Here is an 18788-nt window from a genome sequence, read left to right as displayed (position 1 = left end):
CACCGTCTGTCTTCTTATTGGCTAAAAGCCTACATTTAATTCTGGGAAAAAGCGCAGCCTACAGATTATTCACTAATCTGCTAGTAGATTAGTGAATAATCCGTAGAAAATAACTGCGTTTGGTGCGATAATGCGTTTGTCGTTATTCTCTTTAAAACAATGTATAATAGAACAATTATTAGATTGGGTTACCTCGACCTTGATTATTCCGGATATCACAAAAACCTCATCCAATAATTAATTCGGATCAAAACGACATTTTTTAATAACTCGATTTTAAGCCCTCTGTTCTTCTTTAAGCACCTTAAGAAACCTGTTTAGTCCAAATGACATTTTTTACGATACCAATAAAAAGCTAAACGCGTTGAAAGGACCACAACAATTCGAATTCGGGTTTTGATTGACTCCATGCCCCTCCAAAACCGGCCCTGAAGGACTTCTCGGTGCCTTGTGATCACTGTTCGTGTCATGTAAGGGCCTCTCCACATCTACATTTGTATCGAGAAAAATTGAAAACAGCATTTTAGCTCCTAAAATAGATAACATGTATCCCGTTCACACTAGCCGGATACTGACAATTAAATTCCACCCTGTTTAACTTTCCGTTCACACTAGAATGTCTTGTACGGCTCTTGGTCATGTTCGAAGAGTTTCGTTTTTTGCAAAATATTTTGCAAGTCTCTCGTTCGTAATTCATCTTCCAGCAGTATCCAATCATGTTCATTTTAGTTCTATTTTTACTTCTTTGATGTTTTTTTTTTTCAACAAATCACGGTCCAATCTTGAGCTTTCCTTTGAAAGAAATTACAAGAATGACTTACTATATTGTTACAAAGCTCCTTTAATTTTACATTAACAATGAGCCAACAGACCAATAAACTTGTTGGAAAATGAGAAGAAGGAAAAGAAAGCTGTACATCACATTTTGCAGTGTTTTATTTCATAATCTAGCACCATTATCCTACATAAATAAATTGGTTTGTATGAGTTACGGTGCTCATCACACAGTGATGAATTGCCTAGAATATGATTTATTTCTGCTGAAACTTTATCGTAGCTATGTGTTTCATTCTATCTCCATAGCATCTATTGCATTAGTAAGAATGGCTCATTGCGAAATAACTCATTACTTAACTTTGTTTTCTTATTGTTAGTTAGAGTCAGGAGCCGATGCTCTGTTAAATTAATTTTCAGGTGCGCGCATTCTTCGGTTTGTAAAGACACCAGGTCTTTTTTGCTGCCATTGCCTTTCTAATTGTGAAATTCAAAATCTTAATTAAGAAATCTGTGGGCGCCAAAATGCGCTTAATCAACTAGTAATAGGTGATAACTTCTCTATTTACAACTCCCAAAACCGGCCTTTATTATGTTAACAGAAACAAACAAACAGAATTATGACTCAAGATAGTAGGTAATATGATCACTTATTTCAGCAATCAGTGAACCTCACTCTCTGGAATAAGTACAAACGCTATTAGTGAAGATATGACTGTAGATGCCGTTCACACCATACAGCTAATACAGGCTTAAAATATGTTTAAGATTATTCATATATAGAGGTTGCTTACGATTTACTGAGTTGCAAGTGACATGCACAATGAATTTTTTTGTTAATTTGGTTTAACTGAACCTATATACATGTAGTTGATGAAAACGACGTATAAATAAGAAATAATGAATGTCTTTTGTAAATTACACCCCTCTTGAGAGGTAAGTCGTCATAATATTCTTCAACTAACGTTTTCTAAATACAAGAACCAGCTGCGTTAGATTAATCTGGATCCATAATAACTGGAGACAGACAGTTGGCACATTTGCATGTGTTTTCCTGGTCGTAATATTCATATAACAACAACAAAGTAAACAGAAATTTATGACAAATGGGATGAGTACGATTACACTTTTGTATATCAATTCTCAACTATCGCCATTTTAACCGAAGTCAAATTTGATCGACGTTTCGATCATCAGCCCTTCTAGATCGCATTTGGTTGCTACACATCAAAACAACAACAAAAAAACAAATGATCAGAAAAAGAATTGTTTCTTTCTGACCCTAAAAGATAGCCGCCTACAAAACAAAAGCTTACAAAACTCAGTGCAGCCATAAAAACAATTTCCTTACTTTTACATTCTGTAAGTTGCCTGACTTTTCTCTGTTGTAATCCTGAAATTAGGAAATGATCAAATTTGCTCTAACAAAGGGCTAACATTCGAAACGGCAGCTCCACTCGCTGTGGCAGCTAATTAACCTAAATCAACTCAAAGTTGATCCCTGACATGACTGTCTGGTACATAACTGGTGAGTTCAACTTCGGTATTTTTGTCCATAAACGTTTTTCTGGATCATTAGCAACGTTTGAGACATAATTAAAGAGAGCTAGCTTGCATGCACTGTCGTAGCTGTTATTAACTAAAGGTGAAAACAATTCAAACGGAACGATTTACATGCAATCATGTCCAATAACAATTTAAAGAGCTATTTTAAACTATTTGATGAAAAAGGACTAGGACTTGGCCTGTCTCAGCTGGTCACTTACGGTCTGAAAAAACCTTATGTGCGCCCGCGAGACTCTTTGATGGCCTGTTTATACTACTTACCTAATACTAGAAACAGTGAATAATTTTCCTACACGATTCTACGCAATAGTTCATGGTCTGTTTTGTTCCGTGTGTCCAGGCACATAGATGAAACAAACCTTGATGGGGTGAAACTTCGACGCGTAATGTTTGTCTCGACTCCAAATGTTTGTCTCGCACGTCGTTTTATTGCGATGATTTGTCATCAAACTCCACGTGACCCTTGAGTTCCAATCTTCTGGAGCCATGGAAGTTCCTATTCCCATTCCGTGAGCAGAATTCATACAAATCTTTGTTCTTGTTCATCCTCGTCAAATTTTAAACGTTCGCATTTGTGTTTCTTAATGCCCCATCTTGTTGTCTTGTAGCGGGTACACGTGAGCCCTTTGTCACAAGGACAATCTCTAAGACCAGGCTAAAACAGCAAGAAGGAGAAGGCTACAATCAATTTGGCTGCACACCAAGTAATTTTCGTATGTTCTGAACTAAAATTTCTCCCTCCACTTTCTGTATTCAGAAAGACTCTTCTGCAATGGCGGCAAAACTTTTAAGTTTTGGTTTAGTTTAGTACTTGTACGTGTCAGCTCAGAGACTTTGATTTTAGTATTTCCATGTATTTCCATTTTCAGTATTTCCATTATTAGCATGAAGCGACTAAGAGTATTTAGACTCCCTCCCGCTGGATGTGATGCTAGTCTATTGCAGGGTTACCTCTAGCAGTAAGTTCGCCGGTTCCCATTTATAAACTTGGGTAAAAAGAGGCACTATGAGAATTAAGTGTCTTACCCAAGAACACAAAGCAATGTTCCCGGCCAGGGCTCTGAACCCGGGATTCTCGATCCAGAGGAGAACGCACTAACCCTGAGGTCACTGCGCTTCCCACTAGTAGCATATCGTAGATATAAGTGTGGTACACATTAGGCAAGATCGACTATTCCTGGACACGGTAGATTTCAAACAACCTCACTCAAACTTTTCCTGCTTCCGAACGTTTCCGTGCACATGCTAAACGACATGTAAAGAAATTGCGCTTCAGTCTAAATATTGTACTTAAAAAAAATATGCCTCGATCTTCAACTTTGTCATTCAAAGTTCGTTTTAAACTTTCGCTTTATTGACCATCTACTTTCCTTTTTGCTGGCAACACATGAACGCACTATGTTTAGAAACTGTGATGAAAGAGCTAACTACGTCACAGACCGTGTAATTACATTATTTTTAGCACAGCGTTTGAACATGTCTCCGTCATTACAATCTAACCGTCTTTATTCCTTTTATTTTTTAGTATTTCTTTTTACGAGCAGCTCATTTTTTTTTATCTCTTCCAGATAAGTAATATCTATCACTTCGCTAAATAACTGAACAAATCATCTAATAATGGCTATCATGATTCAAGATTGGCTTAGCTACTAATAGAATTTGATAAAGCAAAAATGCCAAAAGATAGGAGAGCAAAGTTTCACGTTTGAAACCTTTATCAGTACAGTTTTGTCGCACGCAATCCACCGATGAAAAATCAGATCGAAACTGTTGGACTTCGGTTTCTTCTCGGGCAAGTGAACTCCACAAATGCAGAAGACTTTCAAAAGCAGTTATTAACCTTTCTCGCTCAAAATTTGATTCCTTAAACTCACGCAAAATTCTTGAAAGAGAAATACAGTAGTCCGACCAGTTGGAAAACCAATGGGCTTGGCTGTTATAGCTTCTCCCATGGGTCGTTTTGCAACATTTCTTCTTAAATCACGGGGTATTTTCTCAAACAAGAAAGAATGAAAAGACCTGCAGACCGGGTCCTTCATCTAACTACTCACCAAGAGAATAGGCCTGCATCTATGTCCCTTTTGTGGTCGTCGCTTGCAATATCCACTCGTACTACTGAACCGTATACAACATTCATCTTTTTTGCATTGGTTCCAGTTTCTACATTTTCTCTTTGGGTACGATTGTACATGCTGGTCCTAAAGTATCACAAGAAGAGATGAAATTAGTCATTATCCCGCGCGTGTCATGGCGCTCAAGCTACAATGACTACAATGTAACTGTTTTCCATTCGCACATTTCATTCACCATTATTCCCACCATAAAGTGGTAAAGATTGATCTAAATTGCGTGCTTTTGTTGACAGTCAATCAGTACAAATGATAAATAAAAAAGCGCTCTGTCAATATCGTATGATCAGTGATGTCAGAAAATGCTCGCTTTGTGTGAAGCTCTATAAACTCTGTGTCGCAAAGGGGATTCGCTTTTTGAAGAAAAATTCTTCAGAGCAGATAGAATGTTTAATAGACCGACAAACAACGTCAGCTCCTGCGGATAGCATTGTTTGAGTTAACAAACTGAAGTCGAATTTTTAGCTATGTAAAATGTATGAGTGAACATTAATCCTCGTAAAACGCAAATGTACTCTTGTTATCATATTTGTTTATTCCATTTCTTTTGATTTTTTAAGTCTATCACTAAAACTAATGCGGTTTTGAAAGTAACTGGCAAACCGGTGAGGTAGTTCTTTTGAGGGCCCCCTTCAATATTGATGTTTATATGTTTGCTTGAAGTTAAACGTTTTTCTAAATATAGAAACGAGCCAACCTATTTTTAACATGTTTTTCTGTTGAATCGGCCACCTGTGCTTATAACTCTACACTTCAAGAAGGTCAAAGAGATCAACAATACAAACGATCAAACTAAAGATAAAAATACAGCTTGATATACATCAACTAACTGTGCTTAATCCCTTGGATGCAACAAAATATCCTTGCTTTTTACCGACATAGCTGAAGCCTCTGAATTTCTTTTGAGAAGTTTTAAAAGTTTCAAAAAGATTGAGATGAAAAATAGATAAAAAAAAAAAGATTATTGCCTGAGTTCGTAGCTCGCGCTAATCCTGGACTAAGTTAATTCTTCTTTAACCTCGGTAAGATGGCTGAAGACCAGCCGTTTTGTGAGGGAACTGCGCCTCTCTCTATGACATGACATGACAACGCTGAAACTGTTAATAAGGTGTATTATATGGTAATAAAAAAAAATGGCCTGCCTTGTTAAGTTTCAAACACCACGGCTTTAATACTCCGAGATGGAGTTTTTCTGGCATAATTTACCACGCTTACGAAATAGAGGCTAAATAGGATACGTGGCAATAATGCCTCTGGCACCTACGAGGGTATTGAAAGGTTGGAAAATCAACTTTATCATATTTAAGTGACCTCTATTACGCAATCTGGCATTTGGGACAACTTGTGTAAGCATTTTACAAATGAATTCCAAGAGTAAACCAACCAACAAAATGATGATCTTGGCAGCGCGCTTCACACTCAACGTGCCTAGCTCTCTTTTAGAAAAAAAAGTCATTGATAATGGATGTTGTCTAGTGTTCGAATCTCTACAAAACAGACTGAGAGACTTGATTATTAAAAGAGCGCTGAGAAATTTTAAAACAGTCATGCTGTATGCACTGATAATCCTGATCGCTTTGAAATGCGCGATATGATTTTGTTATGGGGAAGCCGAAAGTGATATTGCATCAGTGAATGATGTTTACAATATGTTTGTTTCTTAGTTACCCGCAATATAAAAACCACAAAAAAAATTTGTTGAATTGCTTGCGTTAAACGTGCTTGAATCCACCATCTATTTCCCCCGGACTATTTCCACGCCTCGCCGTTTTCATGTGCGTTATCTTTTCCATCGTGTCTGTGACTCAGCGCCATAAAAACACCGGAAATTATTAACGGCTTATTTACTCTCACTAATTGAAGGATAGGTAGCAGAATAACGCATTTCATTTGAAAATGTAATCCAGAAAACCTCAGGCAGACTAGAAAACTGACTGAAATGGTTTGTCAAATGATAGCAATTAATTAGCCGGACTTGTAACCAGGGGTAGGCGCTTAAACAAATACTCTAATGCCTTTAGGGGTATTACCGGCCCCAGATGTAATTTTCTTTTGAGAAACTGGACTTCTGGACTTTGAGCAATAGCGATTTTCAGATTAATTTTGGTCTGTTTTCTTTCGCGTGGGTTGTAGGTAAAAAGATTATCATAATTTGCTGCCTTCGGAGCGCAGTGTTGTTACACGATTTTGTCCTCTGTTATATTGAGCGTGGTTAATCATGATGAAAGAAGCCGCCATTTCAGATTGAACTTCTGTGCGAGGTTATGTGATTGATAGTCAAGGAACGGACTTGGAGGTTCATCAGTAGTCCGTTGGTGTTACTATTATATTTTTAAATGTTTTAGATTTTCGCATTAAAACAAATAAATCTTATAAGATTACAGCTTCTCTTTTTTCATTGTTGTTCGCATTTTAGATATTAAATGCTTTTTTTAATTGCAAAAAATAACTTACGTGATCCTATAAATAGCTCGCAAATCGTTAACAGTCCATGAGCATGAATTTCGCATCACATAATCCTTGCATGCCTGAAGCCTCCGCTTAGTGGACAGACTACTTTTTCGGCCAGCAAATCTATTAATAGTATGCCACCGGCTGCGATCAAATTCTCCAAATGTCGATTTTCTCTTTCTTTACTTTTATCATAATTGGGGGTAAGCGAAGCAAGTCTGGTGAGCTTGAACGAAAAGAAATTGGAAGCTTCCATTTGCAGACTAAATAATGTGGAAGTATTATAGCAATTCTTTTGTTGTAGAGGGCGTTTTACGCAGGTGGGCAGTACGAGTTATCAAGAAGGATTTTGACCCCACTTATTCACATCGTGTAATGACCCATGAAAGGAATGACGTCTCGCAAGAGAACGCATTTTGGAAACTCCAGCAGCTGTACTACCGTGCACGAAAAGTAACTGAGACTGCATAAAAACTAGCTAGATCTTAATTATCCATGAAAGTTAAATGTAAGGAATCAGAAAACTGATTAGGGAAATGAGCAATTAACCCTTGAAAAACAACACTAGCTGCGGGAGATTCCGGTGCAATTAGACGTAATTTTTTTGCAATTAGGTTTGAAATACCTCTACAGGAGAGCAGTAAATGAACTCTCGCGCACTGCTTAGATCTTTCAGCCCAAAATACATTTTGTTTCAACGCGTGAGAAGCGTTACAGCCTGCCGCGCTTTAAGAACATGTGGTTAACCATAGAGCTTGTCGGAGAGTAAACAATCATTAAGATTTGTGAATAATTATCTTACCCCCACAGGACTGTGTGACTTGAAGCCATCTCTCAGTTTCTTTTTAAGCAACTTTTTCATGTTCTTCTTTTTTCTTCGTCTTCGTTTCCTTTCGTCCTGGATACTTTCATAGGAATATTGAGATGGTATTTTTGTGTCCTGATAGAAAACGTTTTCACCCGTGACCACGACGGGCGAAATGTTTGGACGCGAACTGTTCCCGCCGTGTGGGTCAAATAAAGTAGACCACCCTCTCTTGTTCGCCACGTGCCGTCCATGAGGCTTGTTAAGTGACTTCTTTTTCTGAAGGTGAAAAGCTTCCAGGTTACTACACCAGAAATTATACAACCCTAAGACTCAGCTATCAGTTTGATTAACAATGTAATTTCTCTAGTTCGATCCATAGCTCAAAATTCACAACCTTCCATGAGATCAATTCAGCATTGTTTTCATGGTCATACAAATAAAAATAAAAGAGCATTTTATTTGCATTGTTTTGATCGATGCTAATATGCATAATAAACACTAATTTAATAGATAAGTCTTGGCCTTGACGCGGTTGCCGGTTTAACGAGACAGATGGACCAGATGGCTGGAATCTCGACCCCGGCAGAAAATTGGCAATGAGTCCGTTAGCCAGTTTTTGGCTGGATGATTCTATTAATCTTACGTTTCTCAGAAGATTTGAACTCGGCTCACGCAAAAAACAGCGAGATAAAACGCTAATAATTCCCTAATCCCTAAGATACAATTGGCATCGAGCCTTGGCCGACTTATTTTTCATAACTGCTTTATTTGGCCAAAACGGGAAAGTGTGCCCATTAAATTGATTGAAAATCTTAAGCTGGGAAGTATTTTGGTTAAAAGAACAGGACCTAGTAGAAGAGCATCAAGCTGAGCCCACGATACCACGAACAAGACTCACACTGAGAGACTTGAGCGTGCTCACGAATCCACGTGTCGATTACCCTTCGCTCGTGCACCAATCAACAAGACAACAAATATACCAATGACGATAAAAAGATAAAAACGGTCACTTGCCGTTTATTCGCTTACCTTCAGTGAGGAAACATTACCATGGCTGTTGAAAACCGAGAAATGCAAAGCGAGAACTAGCACGAGACTTCTTGAGATTTCCATTTCGTGGTATCAATGAGACGCAACTCTTGAACTGCGTTGGTCCGTCTGCAACGGGGAAAAAAGTAACACGCGTTATATTATTACAGCTTTAGTCACGTGGCCCGTACATATCATTAACCTACAAGTCCAATGGCCATACAGAATTAGGTTATTTTGCGGTTTTGTGTACGACAAGCACATTGTTTTCCGCTTGCGTGTGGCCCTTTGTTTGAAGGCGGTGTTGTTTGCCTATCCTGATAACCGGTTTCTTTACATAAAACTCGGCAAATACAGCTGTAAAAAATATATCATATGTGTTCACCCCGCCGCTTTAGAGCAAGTTATTGTGTGATTTTTTACTCTGTCTGATTTGGTGTGGATGACAGGAAGTAGTGACCGCCTTTCTTATCGCGGTTAAGGGAGTTAGCACGCCTTTATAATCCTTACCCGAATCTTAACTGTGTAAAAAAGGCGAGATGACCTCTAAGTACGCCATAAGTGCCCTATTAACCGATCCTACCAAGTAGGTAATTGAAAGATACACCAGGGTATAGGAAATAAAGCTAAAGCAAGTGCACAACGTTAGAAACGGAATGCGAACAATGTAGAAACCATGTGAGGTATTTCATTCAGAACACAATTGGAAGTAATGCATGACTTTCAGACTGATAAAAGAAACACCTGGCTCGCCAGTGTATATAATTAAAGAAGATTTCAATTTCGTGTTCTGCTTTCCTCCTATATATTGTTTGCTCAGTATGTAAGCTTGTAATAAATCTCTGTTTGCTCTTCTGCTCTCGAGCCTTTGCCTATTGGCCATTCTACCTCGAGTGTATTGATACGATTGAGTGGACGAACTTTGTTGCATTCAAATTTTTGCGTCACGCAAACGACTACGCGTGCTGAGGTAATGATCAGACCTGAGTGACAATCTGACACAAGAACTAAACTTCGCAGTAGCTACTGAATCCCTCGATCCACTTTGAAGACGCTCTCTCCCGTTAGCAAGCTAATTTTCTCTTTCAGTAGCTTCAGCGTCGTTCCACTTAACGGACGACGCCATGCTGCTCTGAAGAACGAGCGCTTTATTAAAAACTTGCAGATGAAATGAAGATCCTACGCATTTTCATTACTTGTCCACCAACGCAAAAGAATTTATTTACAAAGGATATGATTGCAACTATTAGTCCTTTGTTTTCTCAGTCTTCTCCACGGTCTTAACTGATGTGCTTTCTGGATCAGGATAATCAGCCAGCTTAGCAATACATTTAGTTTCAAAAGTTAAAAAAAAAAACAAAGAAGTTCGTCTTTGGTTCCCTGTTTTGAAAGCAAGCATTTCAGTCCAAATCTCGTAGGTCCATGTTCAGTTTAGATTCTCGTGGGCGTCTGATGCACATTTATCGAGTCAACTAGTGTGATATGAGTTCCACTACTGATGAACTTAGTTAAACATTTGACTGATGTAAATATGTATTCCCTTCAGATTAAGCTAAACATCGAGCGTCAAAGAACTACGAACTACCAGTGGACAAAGTAAGCTGAAATTAACAGCCAGGAACACTGAAAGAGTCAAGGTTTCGACACAATAAATTGACCGCTGAAATACACTACCCAAGGCTTGATGACTTTGTTCAAAGGACTGGGTAACGTAGACCTCATAGGCGGAAGATTATTCTTACCAAATGAACAGCTTACACTTGATTTTGTGTATCAATAAAACAGGATAATTTTACAATCTTAGACAGAGTGGAGTGAAGAAATGGCAAAGAATGTTGAACACCATGATACCTAGAACTGTAATATACCAGTTTCTTTCTTTGTCTAGTGACATAACTGAAAAGAAACTTGACTAACGCGTGCCATATCGGTGTGTTTATGTGGCACTTGCTTCTGTAAATACTATGTAAAACATAAATCACGGTGCCAAATAAATTCTGAAACATAAGTCTTGTGGCAGTGCAAATAAAAAAAAGACTCGACTAGTCTTCAGTTATAATGAAGACTATTTGAGTCTTCGTTTGTTGGTTGGAACTAAGCATTGCCTGGTGTCACTAGTTCTCTTGTCTTAAGTGATTACGAAACAAAAGCTGGGTGCAATTAGTCAAGAGTATGGTCTTTTGTGCTTGGTCATTGTACCATAGATTAACACCAGAATATTCCAAAAAGAACAATACACTGGTAATATAAATCTCTTATTAGCCCCAGTGAACGCTTTCTTTTCCGACTGAATTTCCAAGCAAGCCGGTCTAGTTTTTATTATTTTATACGGACATCCGTCGTCAGGTTTAGCCAACAGTTTCAAAGCTAGACCAGGTCAATAAACAAATCCTACTAAGAGCTCTAGTCAGTAAAGCGATAAGAAAAAGTTAATATCCTTTTCAGTTAATTTTGTATTATTTTTAGCTTAGGCGGCGTTGTTTGCCGAGCTCATGATCAAATCCCCGGCAGAATAGGAGGAATCCATAACCGGAAGAACGTGCATGTAAGAATGTTCCAGACGAATGACAAAACAAGGTAATCCTGTCTAAACTTAGGGACAGCCTTTCAAGCCATGTGCAAGCGTTCAAAACGCAAGAAAATGTGACTTAAGCAAAAAACATACATTGACTTTTCTTCCGTCTCTTTTGATAGCTGGAAATGAAACAACACTTACAAAGACGTTTAAAGTAAATTTAAGTTAATGTTGACGCTAGCTGTCTGTTTTTTTAACGTTCTTGCACCATTTTGGATGCATTTTACATATTGGTAATGAAAAGTCCGCCAAATATTCTATCAGCATATTTCTATTTTCAACTTGGAGAGTCTTTGAATTGGTAAGAAAAGCAACAGCGGAGCCGTCACAAGAACTGACTAGTCTCGCAGCAGAAAATTGGTTTTTCGGCCCGGTAAACTGATGCCACAAAATGCAACTCAATCCGTGGATTGAGCTTCACTGCGTTCAGCATTCGAACGTAATAGAATATAAGTACTTCAATCCGCGGATTAAATTCGATTTAGTATTTTTTTTAAAGCTAGTGGGTACAACTGGCTCATGAACCTTGAGTTCGGCTATATATGGGAGATTTTGTTCAACTGCCACTCTAGAGAAATTAACCTTTATTGATCGAATGTGTTATATGAATTGCTTTCAAAGAATTTTAAAACCCTTCTTTTTTGTTTTTCCCTGTTTTTTGTCTTGTTTTGTTTTTGTTGTTTTTTTGCAGCGATGAGCTATAAGAAACATCCGTCTCAATCACCGTCTCTATAAATCTCTTTCATTATACAGTATTTCTATTTCCAGCCCAGTTCCTTCAGGTTTAAGTCACGAAAATGGCTTTGATGTTGGCCGAAAACAACTAAACAAAACACCCGAATGAACAAATTAATAACTATAACTGAAACTAGTCACAGGTTTTGTCCATTTCTTCTGAGATTATTTCACTCAGCAATACCTAAGAAAGTATGCAGAATAAGGGAATTGTAGTTGTTAAGAACTTTGACCAAATTTTATTCAGGTCAGTGAAAAAAGTTGTCCTATTAACGTATGCCCATTGGGGTAGAATTTTCGCTTGTCATGGAAACACTCGCAAAATGTCAGCCGCTTGAAGTGGTTGCCTCCGTCATTCGCCAAGGTGTGTTGTGTCCTATGACCAAACCTAAACACTTTCCAGAAGACACTCACTCCCGAAGAATCACGGACTTTCGTTGCCACTTGGCTTGATGCTAAGGCAAGGGTCCGCTGTTATTTTTGCAATAACAAAAATCTCATTGACAAACTCTTCGGTTCAATTACCGGCAGCAAATTTGCATACCACACTGAAATGACACTCCGAAAGCAAGGCCTCTTTGACCAGAATTAACCCCTTCTAGAGACTGTAAAGTACTCTATCATAAGGACTGACTAATTGGCGCCGGTTACGTCACTATTTGCTGTGTTGAACACCAAAGCTTGTTTCGCAAAGGCGGCCACCTTATTTACATATGAGTGGCCTATATATTCTCTTCCCATGAAACCAAACAAGACAACAACAACTTAAACGGACATCACCCTTTTCCCACGCTACTCAAGGATCGACCATATAGACTGATACCACGATGTCTTACCTTTTTACCTACTTAAGTGCCTTACTCAAAGTTTGCTTCAAACGTGTGTGTCAGTCTTAGCTCAAACCATGATCCTCCAGATGCTATTGCCTTCTAATTAAATATTGCGTATATGGAATTCTGTATCACCAAGAAGTCATGTTACACTTTTGTTTCCACCAAAAATTTTTTTTACTACTCATATGGCAGGAAACTGCAGTAATCATGCTGTCTAGTCAGTTAAACAAATATAACGTCAAAACGAAAGCGATATTTTAAAAGTGATTAAAAATACGTTCAGACAACCAAATTTTAATAATCCAATCCGAATACTGAAAATCGGATATCTAGGCTGATGAGTTTAAGAAACGGTATTTTTATAACTCAAAAAAAATCTGTTTTTCAGGATCACCGGATAACAGCATACTGTTTTTTTTTTCCTTTTTAGTTTATTCAAGTTTTTCTTTTTCTGCCTGTTCTCTGGTCATCTCATTGGCTAATTTCTATCGTTGGCTTATTATCCGGGTCCTATAGCTTAGTTTAGCTCAGGCGAAATGCTCGTGGATACACAGTTATTTTAGCAACTTTATGACTCATTTCATCAGTAATAACATCCATGCAATACTTGCAGCATGCTGATTGGCTGAGGGCATGTAAATTAATTCCAAACAGCGCAGAAAATTGAAATTGAGTACAAAAAGTTGAATTTGAGAGCAGAAAGTTGAAATTTAATTGCATGTATACTATTAACAAGTAATCAATTGAGTTTTCTGGTGCAATTTTGAATAACTAAGCATTTGTAACTTTATCAAAGACTTACAAATTTCACTCGTCCTACTGGCTTCTGAAATTTTTTTAAGTCGTTGAAAAATTTACTTGTGCTTATTTATTCCACATTGCAACCGAAATCATTACCTGTACAAAGACGAATCGAATGCCGTAGAGGAAAATAAATGCCTTTTAAAATATTTGATATTTCCGCTTGGGTGGCAGTGTCTCACAGTGAAGTGAAAAATTATTTCCCTGTAGAGTCGAAGTTACAATTATCGTTCTAAATTTCAATCTGTCTTAATGTGACTCAGAAAGCAATTCAAAGCCAAGGGCATTTCTTCGGTATATATGCAAGCTTTTTACGCCTACTTCTTCAGCAGGACTACAAAATTAAGAATGATTCAATTATTTTCTTATTGTTTAATTTTTTTGAAGAAAAGTGACTTAACTATTCTCATTCGCCACACGCATTCAAGTTTCACTATCGATGAGGATCTACTTCAGAGATCTTCAAATACCACTTTTTATTTAAACTTTGCAGAGATCATACTATGCAGAGATGAAAGAAGTCGCAACCAGACTTTAGACTGAAGTACTGTAGTCTTTGAAGGAGGTAGGAGAGAAAATCAGCCACAGACTCCTGAGCCTTGATCAGTTTGAAAGTCGGCGCCAAAGTGGCTTACGCAGCTCAGCTTCCAGGGAGTTAGAGGGCATGTACGTGACGGAGTAGTGTCAAGAGCTCCTTACATGCCGTGCAACGAGCACGACAAAAAAACAAGAGTATCGACTTGTACTTAAATACGAGACCCCTCTACCGACTTTCCCTGACTGATCAAAACAGCAATGTCTTTCCAGCACTCGATGCCAAACAAACATTGGAAAGACGATTTCCAGGCTCATTCTTTTTCAGTGTGGAGTACAAATCAGGCAAACTCCCCAAATAAAAAGGTCGCTTGTGGACACTGTAGAGGTACTACTTGAATTAAAATTTGCAAGATAAGGGAATCAAAGGATACTGTCTTGAAAACACCTAGTGGATCTTTGAATGCATTTGACTTATTAATATTTTGCTGCATTCGGTTTTTTTTTCTCATTTATGATTTGTAACATTTGGAATGGATTGACTAAGTCGAACACTTTCGCTCTTTTGCATCAAGTGATCGTGATAAAAATTATGGTAGATGTTTTGTTTGTTTTGGTCTAGTAAAATCAATCCTCCCTTGCAAGCAACTTTCGGCATAACACATCTGCAACTGGTACCTAATGTAATGGCAGTCGAAAATTGTTTGTAGGCACAGTTTACAACTGATTACTCGATGGATTTGTAGTTAAGGAACGGGATTGTGCGGAATGTAATAATATAACATATCCTCACCTTTTTGAGCGCGTCTTGGACGTTTCTCTCGCGAACTGATTACTCGATGGATTTGTAGTTAAGGAACGGGATCGTGCGAAATGTGATAATATAACATATCCTCACCTTTTTGAGCGCGTCTTGGACGTTTTTCTCACGACGTTTTGAAGCTGTGTGACTTCTGGTTCAGTTAGGGAGAAGGAAAGATTAAAAATACAGTGATCAGACTAAAGTACTCTGGGGAATTTCCGTTAGTGGGCAACCAGTTACTTGGGTTTGTGCCATGAAAACAGCGATTGATCTCATGGAGCTGATTAGCAGTATTTATCTAAAAAACTTCGAGGCTCTGGGAGATATAAAGATGGACGGCGAGTTAATCAACTCAGCAAATAATCGACCGATCAATACGACAGATTGAGACGCCGATATGTGAGGTGTGGTTTGTTTACTCTTGATCCGTTTAAAATCTACTATAAGCAACTGGTAAGTACAAAACGGGAGACATGAAAAGTTGCATCAACAGTAAAGTGAAAAAAGCTATTGAAATTCAAAGAGAAAATACTTTTATTCAAAACTAGTTTTGACATTTTACAGTTGGGTACGGTAGCTGGTTGACCTTTTTCTACGTAGGGGGTAGCAGGCTTATCTTATGATCCCTTGTGGTATTTTAAACACAATTATGACACAGACAAAGTTCATAAACAAACGAATGAAGCTGTTGAGTAATCATGAGTAATTGTCAAGCCTCTCCTGCACGTGTTACAAACTGATGAACAACAACTTGATTATCAATCAAGCAACCAAGCTTGACTGGAATTCTTACCATTTAAAAATCAGCTGAGCTTACACATAAAATAATCCAGTTATAAAAGAGGGTTTTTCCTTTGAAATGCTTTTAAATGAACTTTACAATCCGGTACATGTCTCCAGATTGACAAGTACGTTTTGATCGTACTGATCTTTTCACTCCCATTCTTCCCTATTTTGTTAACTGCGCGACGATCGACTCGGACATGCTAACAGACAAGGAACCTTGCAGGAGGTCCTGCCGAAATTTGTTGATCTTTAATTAAAGCGTATTATTCGTTAATCAGTTTAAGGGTTCAGCCAGCAACATTACCAGTATGGGTTTCGTTTAAAATCTAAAAAATGTGTTTGCTAGGTGTTGATACTTAATTTAAGACACGCCCCCAAAAGTCACCACGCTGAGATTACATAAACATTTTGTTTCGATTCTCAGCAACTATTCTAAAGTGTTGGTTATAATCTGGCGTATGTCGTTTTATTGCTATTGCCATTGTTTTGCAATATATTAAATAGTTTTCTTTAATTCGTGGAGTCATGTCATACAAATACCGGTTAATAAGGTGTGTAGTAATAACTGTGATAACGGGGCGTTAAAGAGTGTGTTTAAACGTGTTTTGTTGCTTCCGGATTAAAATTATTTTTCTGTTCATAAATCTAGTGTGCGTTTTGTGATAGACTTCAAGGGTAATTTCTACCTTCCGATTTCCTAAATGGTTTAGGAAGTCAGCATGCCATCCCGCCATGCCTGCGTGCATGTATTATAAGAATACTTAGAGACATCCGGGGTCACCAAATGTATGTTTTAGACAATTGTTAATAACATTTGAGTGCAGCTCGCCGGCCTCATATAGACATTGCTAGTACCTTAGTCTGCATTTTTAAACCACTAAAACAGTATGTATACAAAACTACCATAAGTTGAAATCGTTCAAGGATCGCTAATCAGTCGTTGTGGAAGGTTAGATTGGTCACGAACAGCTACTGTATTGTGTAACCAGGATAGAACTGAGTGGATAAGAAAATATCACTCTGCGTGGAACGTAAAACTGAGTGAGTTCTTCAGTCATATTAACATGGATGCTGAATCGAACCATGATTAGTGTGAAGCAGATATTTCACTGAACAAGAGGCCCGCTGTTGTCTGGCTCTCCTATTTATATACCATCTACGGCTAGCATCGAGGATATTCACAAAGATCAGGACGCAATTTCTAAAGAACTGAGTCTTCCTCATGATCACCTACCTTGTTGGAGTCCGGCTTAGCAGACAATACCAACCAAGCTGCCGTTCCTACAAGTCGCAGGCAAATGTAGGCTCTTCTATAACAACTCAGAGCATAGTGATCATTTGTGAAGATCTAACAATTGCCAACTGTATTAAAAATAGATCGAAAGTGTCTCATTACATCCTATTTAGTGCGTAAGCACTCATCAGCTAATCACACAATCTCTGTGCAGCACGCGCCTGTTATTTCGTTACAAAGCATTTGTTACACGATGATATATCTGGTGAATTGACACTTAAAAAACCATGTTAAACACTACCAAAACAAAGTTTCTTTTCCAGCCAATCGTATCCTCCACTGGAGTTTAAAATTGTAAGCCACATTGTAAATTGTAACCTAGGATTCCAAATTTGCAGGGTTTTCTTTTAAATAGTTTACAGATTCTCTTTGAACTAGTAATTTAACTAGTGCCTTCCTTTTCACAAAACGTGTTGATTTTCCTTTCCGCAGCTTCCTTTGACATGTCACTTCATGACGTTGTTGCAATCTGACAAACATTCTTGGCTCGCTACTTTACTTTGCTTGCTGTTGTTCAGTGGCTTTTGAGGGAAAATGTCAGGAAGTTTGCAGTTCTTGTTGCCCAGTATTCGGCTAACAAGATACTTTCTAGTAATTTGAGTTGCTGTAGTTATAAAAGTAAAAAGAACCATAATCGTGATTCCGGTCAGGGGTTGTCGTTCATTAATCGTTCAGTAATCCTGAATGAGGTGGTGGAATTCAAAAACTCGGTAAAAAAAAAAGCCATTATCCTATCGTGGGTTGTAAAACAAGGCGTCTTTGGTGGTCCAGGTCGCAGCAGTTTACTCGTCGCCTCTTCACCCCTAAACGAAAAATCTTTAACCAAGGTGAAGGTGTGTCTCAAAGCGTAAACCCCTTCCCTTATCAGTTAAAAATAAAACACATTTCAAAACCCGTTTAACCTTGGTAAAGCAACCGGACTTTGCATATTCTAAAAGGGTTTTTAACTGGAAATCGTTTTTTTGTCAACAGTTTGAAGTTTAATTTAAGATAGTAGAGGTTGTAATAATCTAAATCCGATTATTAACTTCAATAGATCCGCCAACGATAACCAGGCACATGAGATGATTGTGTGACTGATATGGCTCAATGCCCAGAATCTAACTTCGAATATTGTTACAAAGATTGTACTGACAATAATCGTTCTGAAAAAAAGCCTTACTTGCCGGAGGGCATTTTGGGAAGTAACACTGTTAAGCTGTTAAGTGATGACAAGGATTGTTCCAAATTCAACCCAAGTCAGTTTCATGCTGTTTTAAATTTTCTTATTTTGTGCAAGGATGCCAAGGAAGAAAAGTAGACCTAGGATCAAATCTTACAATATAATCGCACGGCGTTTATTGTGTTCATTTAACTTTCGTGTAGTTTGATCGAAAAAGAATGATTCCAAAAAAGAGCATTCTTACAAATATGTCACTATGATGTTGGACATGTGCAATAAGACGTGGGTCAAAACATTTCCTTATAACCGTTCAACCTGTTTTTAATTCACTCTTAATCATTTATTGAGTGCCTCTACGAAAACCTGTTAATTTCGTCTTCAGCTGGTGTTTTTATTGCCTTAGTAAAACGCAAATCCGGGAGTCAAATTTGCCAAACGTTTGCTCGCTTTATTTACCTTTTCATGTTTTTTTTCGTGACAAGTATATTTGGCTCTCCAATTAAGAATTG

General features: G+C 38.0%; 1 protein-coding gene across 4 annotated transcripts; it reads right to left on the bottom strand.

Moving 5' to 3' along the window:
* Nucleotides 1-65: 65 nt before the first annotated feature.
* LOC145502655 (uncharacterized) lies at nt 66-18032 on the bottom strand. 4 transcript variants are annotated; one of them, XM_081482003.1, is made up of 6 exons: nt 17058-18032; nt 15134-15188; nt 8758-8886; nt 7723-8004; nt 4392-4538; nt 66-2995 (listed from the first exon to the last, which is right to left on the bottom strand). In XM_081482003.1, the coding sequence occupies exons 3-6, from the start codon at nt 8839-8841 to the stop codon at nt 2861-2863; spliced, it is 648 nt and encodes a 215-aa protein (XP_081338129.1). In that variant the 5' UTR covers nt 8842-8886; nt 15134-15188; nt 17058-18032; the 3' UTR covers nt 66-2860. The 4 variants fall into 4 exon arrangements, with proteins under 4 accessions (XP_081338129.1, XP_081338127.1, XP_081338128.1 ...); XM_081482001.1 differs by having other exon boundaries at nt 15029-18032; XM_081482002.1 differs by having other exon boundaries at nt 8758-15188.
* Nucleotides 18033-18788: the final 756 nt, after the last annotated feature.

The sequence above is a fragment of the Orbicella franksi genome, chromosome 11 (assembly GCF_964199315.1).
Source record: "Orbicella franksi chromosome 11, jaOrbFran1.1, whole genome shotgun sequence".
NCBI classification, from domain to species: domain Eukaryota; kingdom Metazoa; phylum Cnidaria; class Anthozoa; order Scleractinia; family Merulinidae; genus Orbicella; species Orbicella franksi.
Note: the sequence above shows the minus strand (reverse complement) of the source record. Positions and strands in the feature narration are given on the sequence as shown.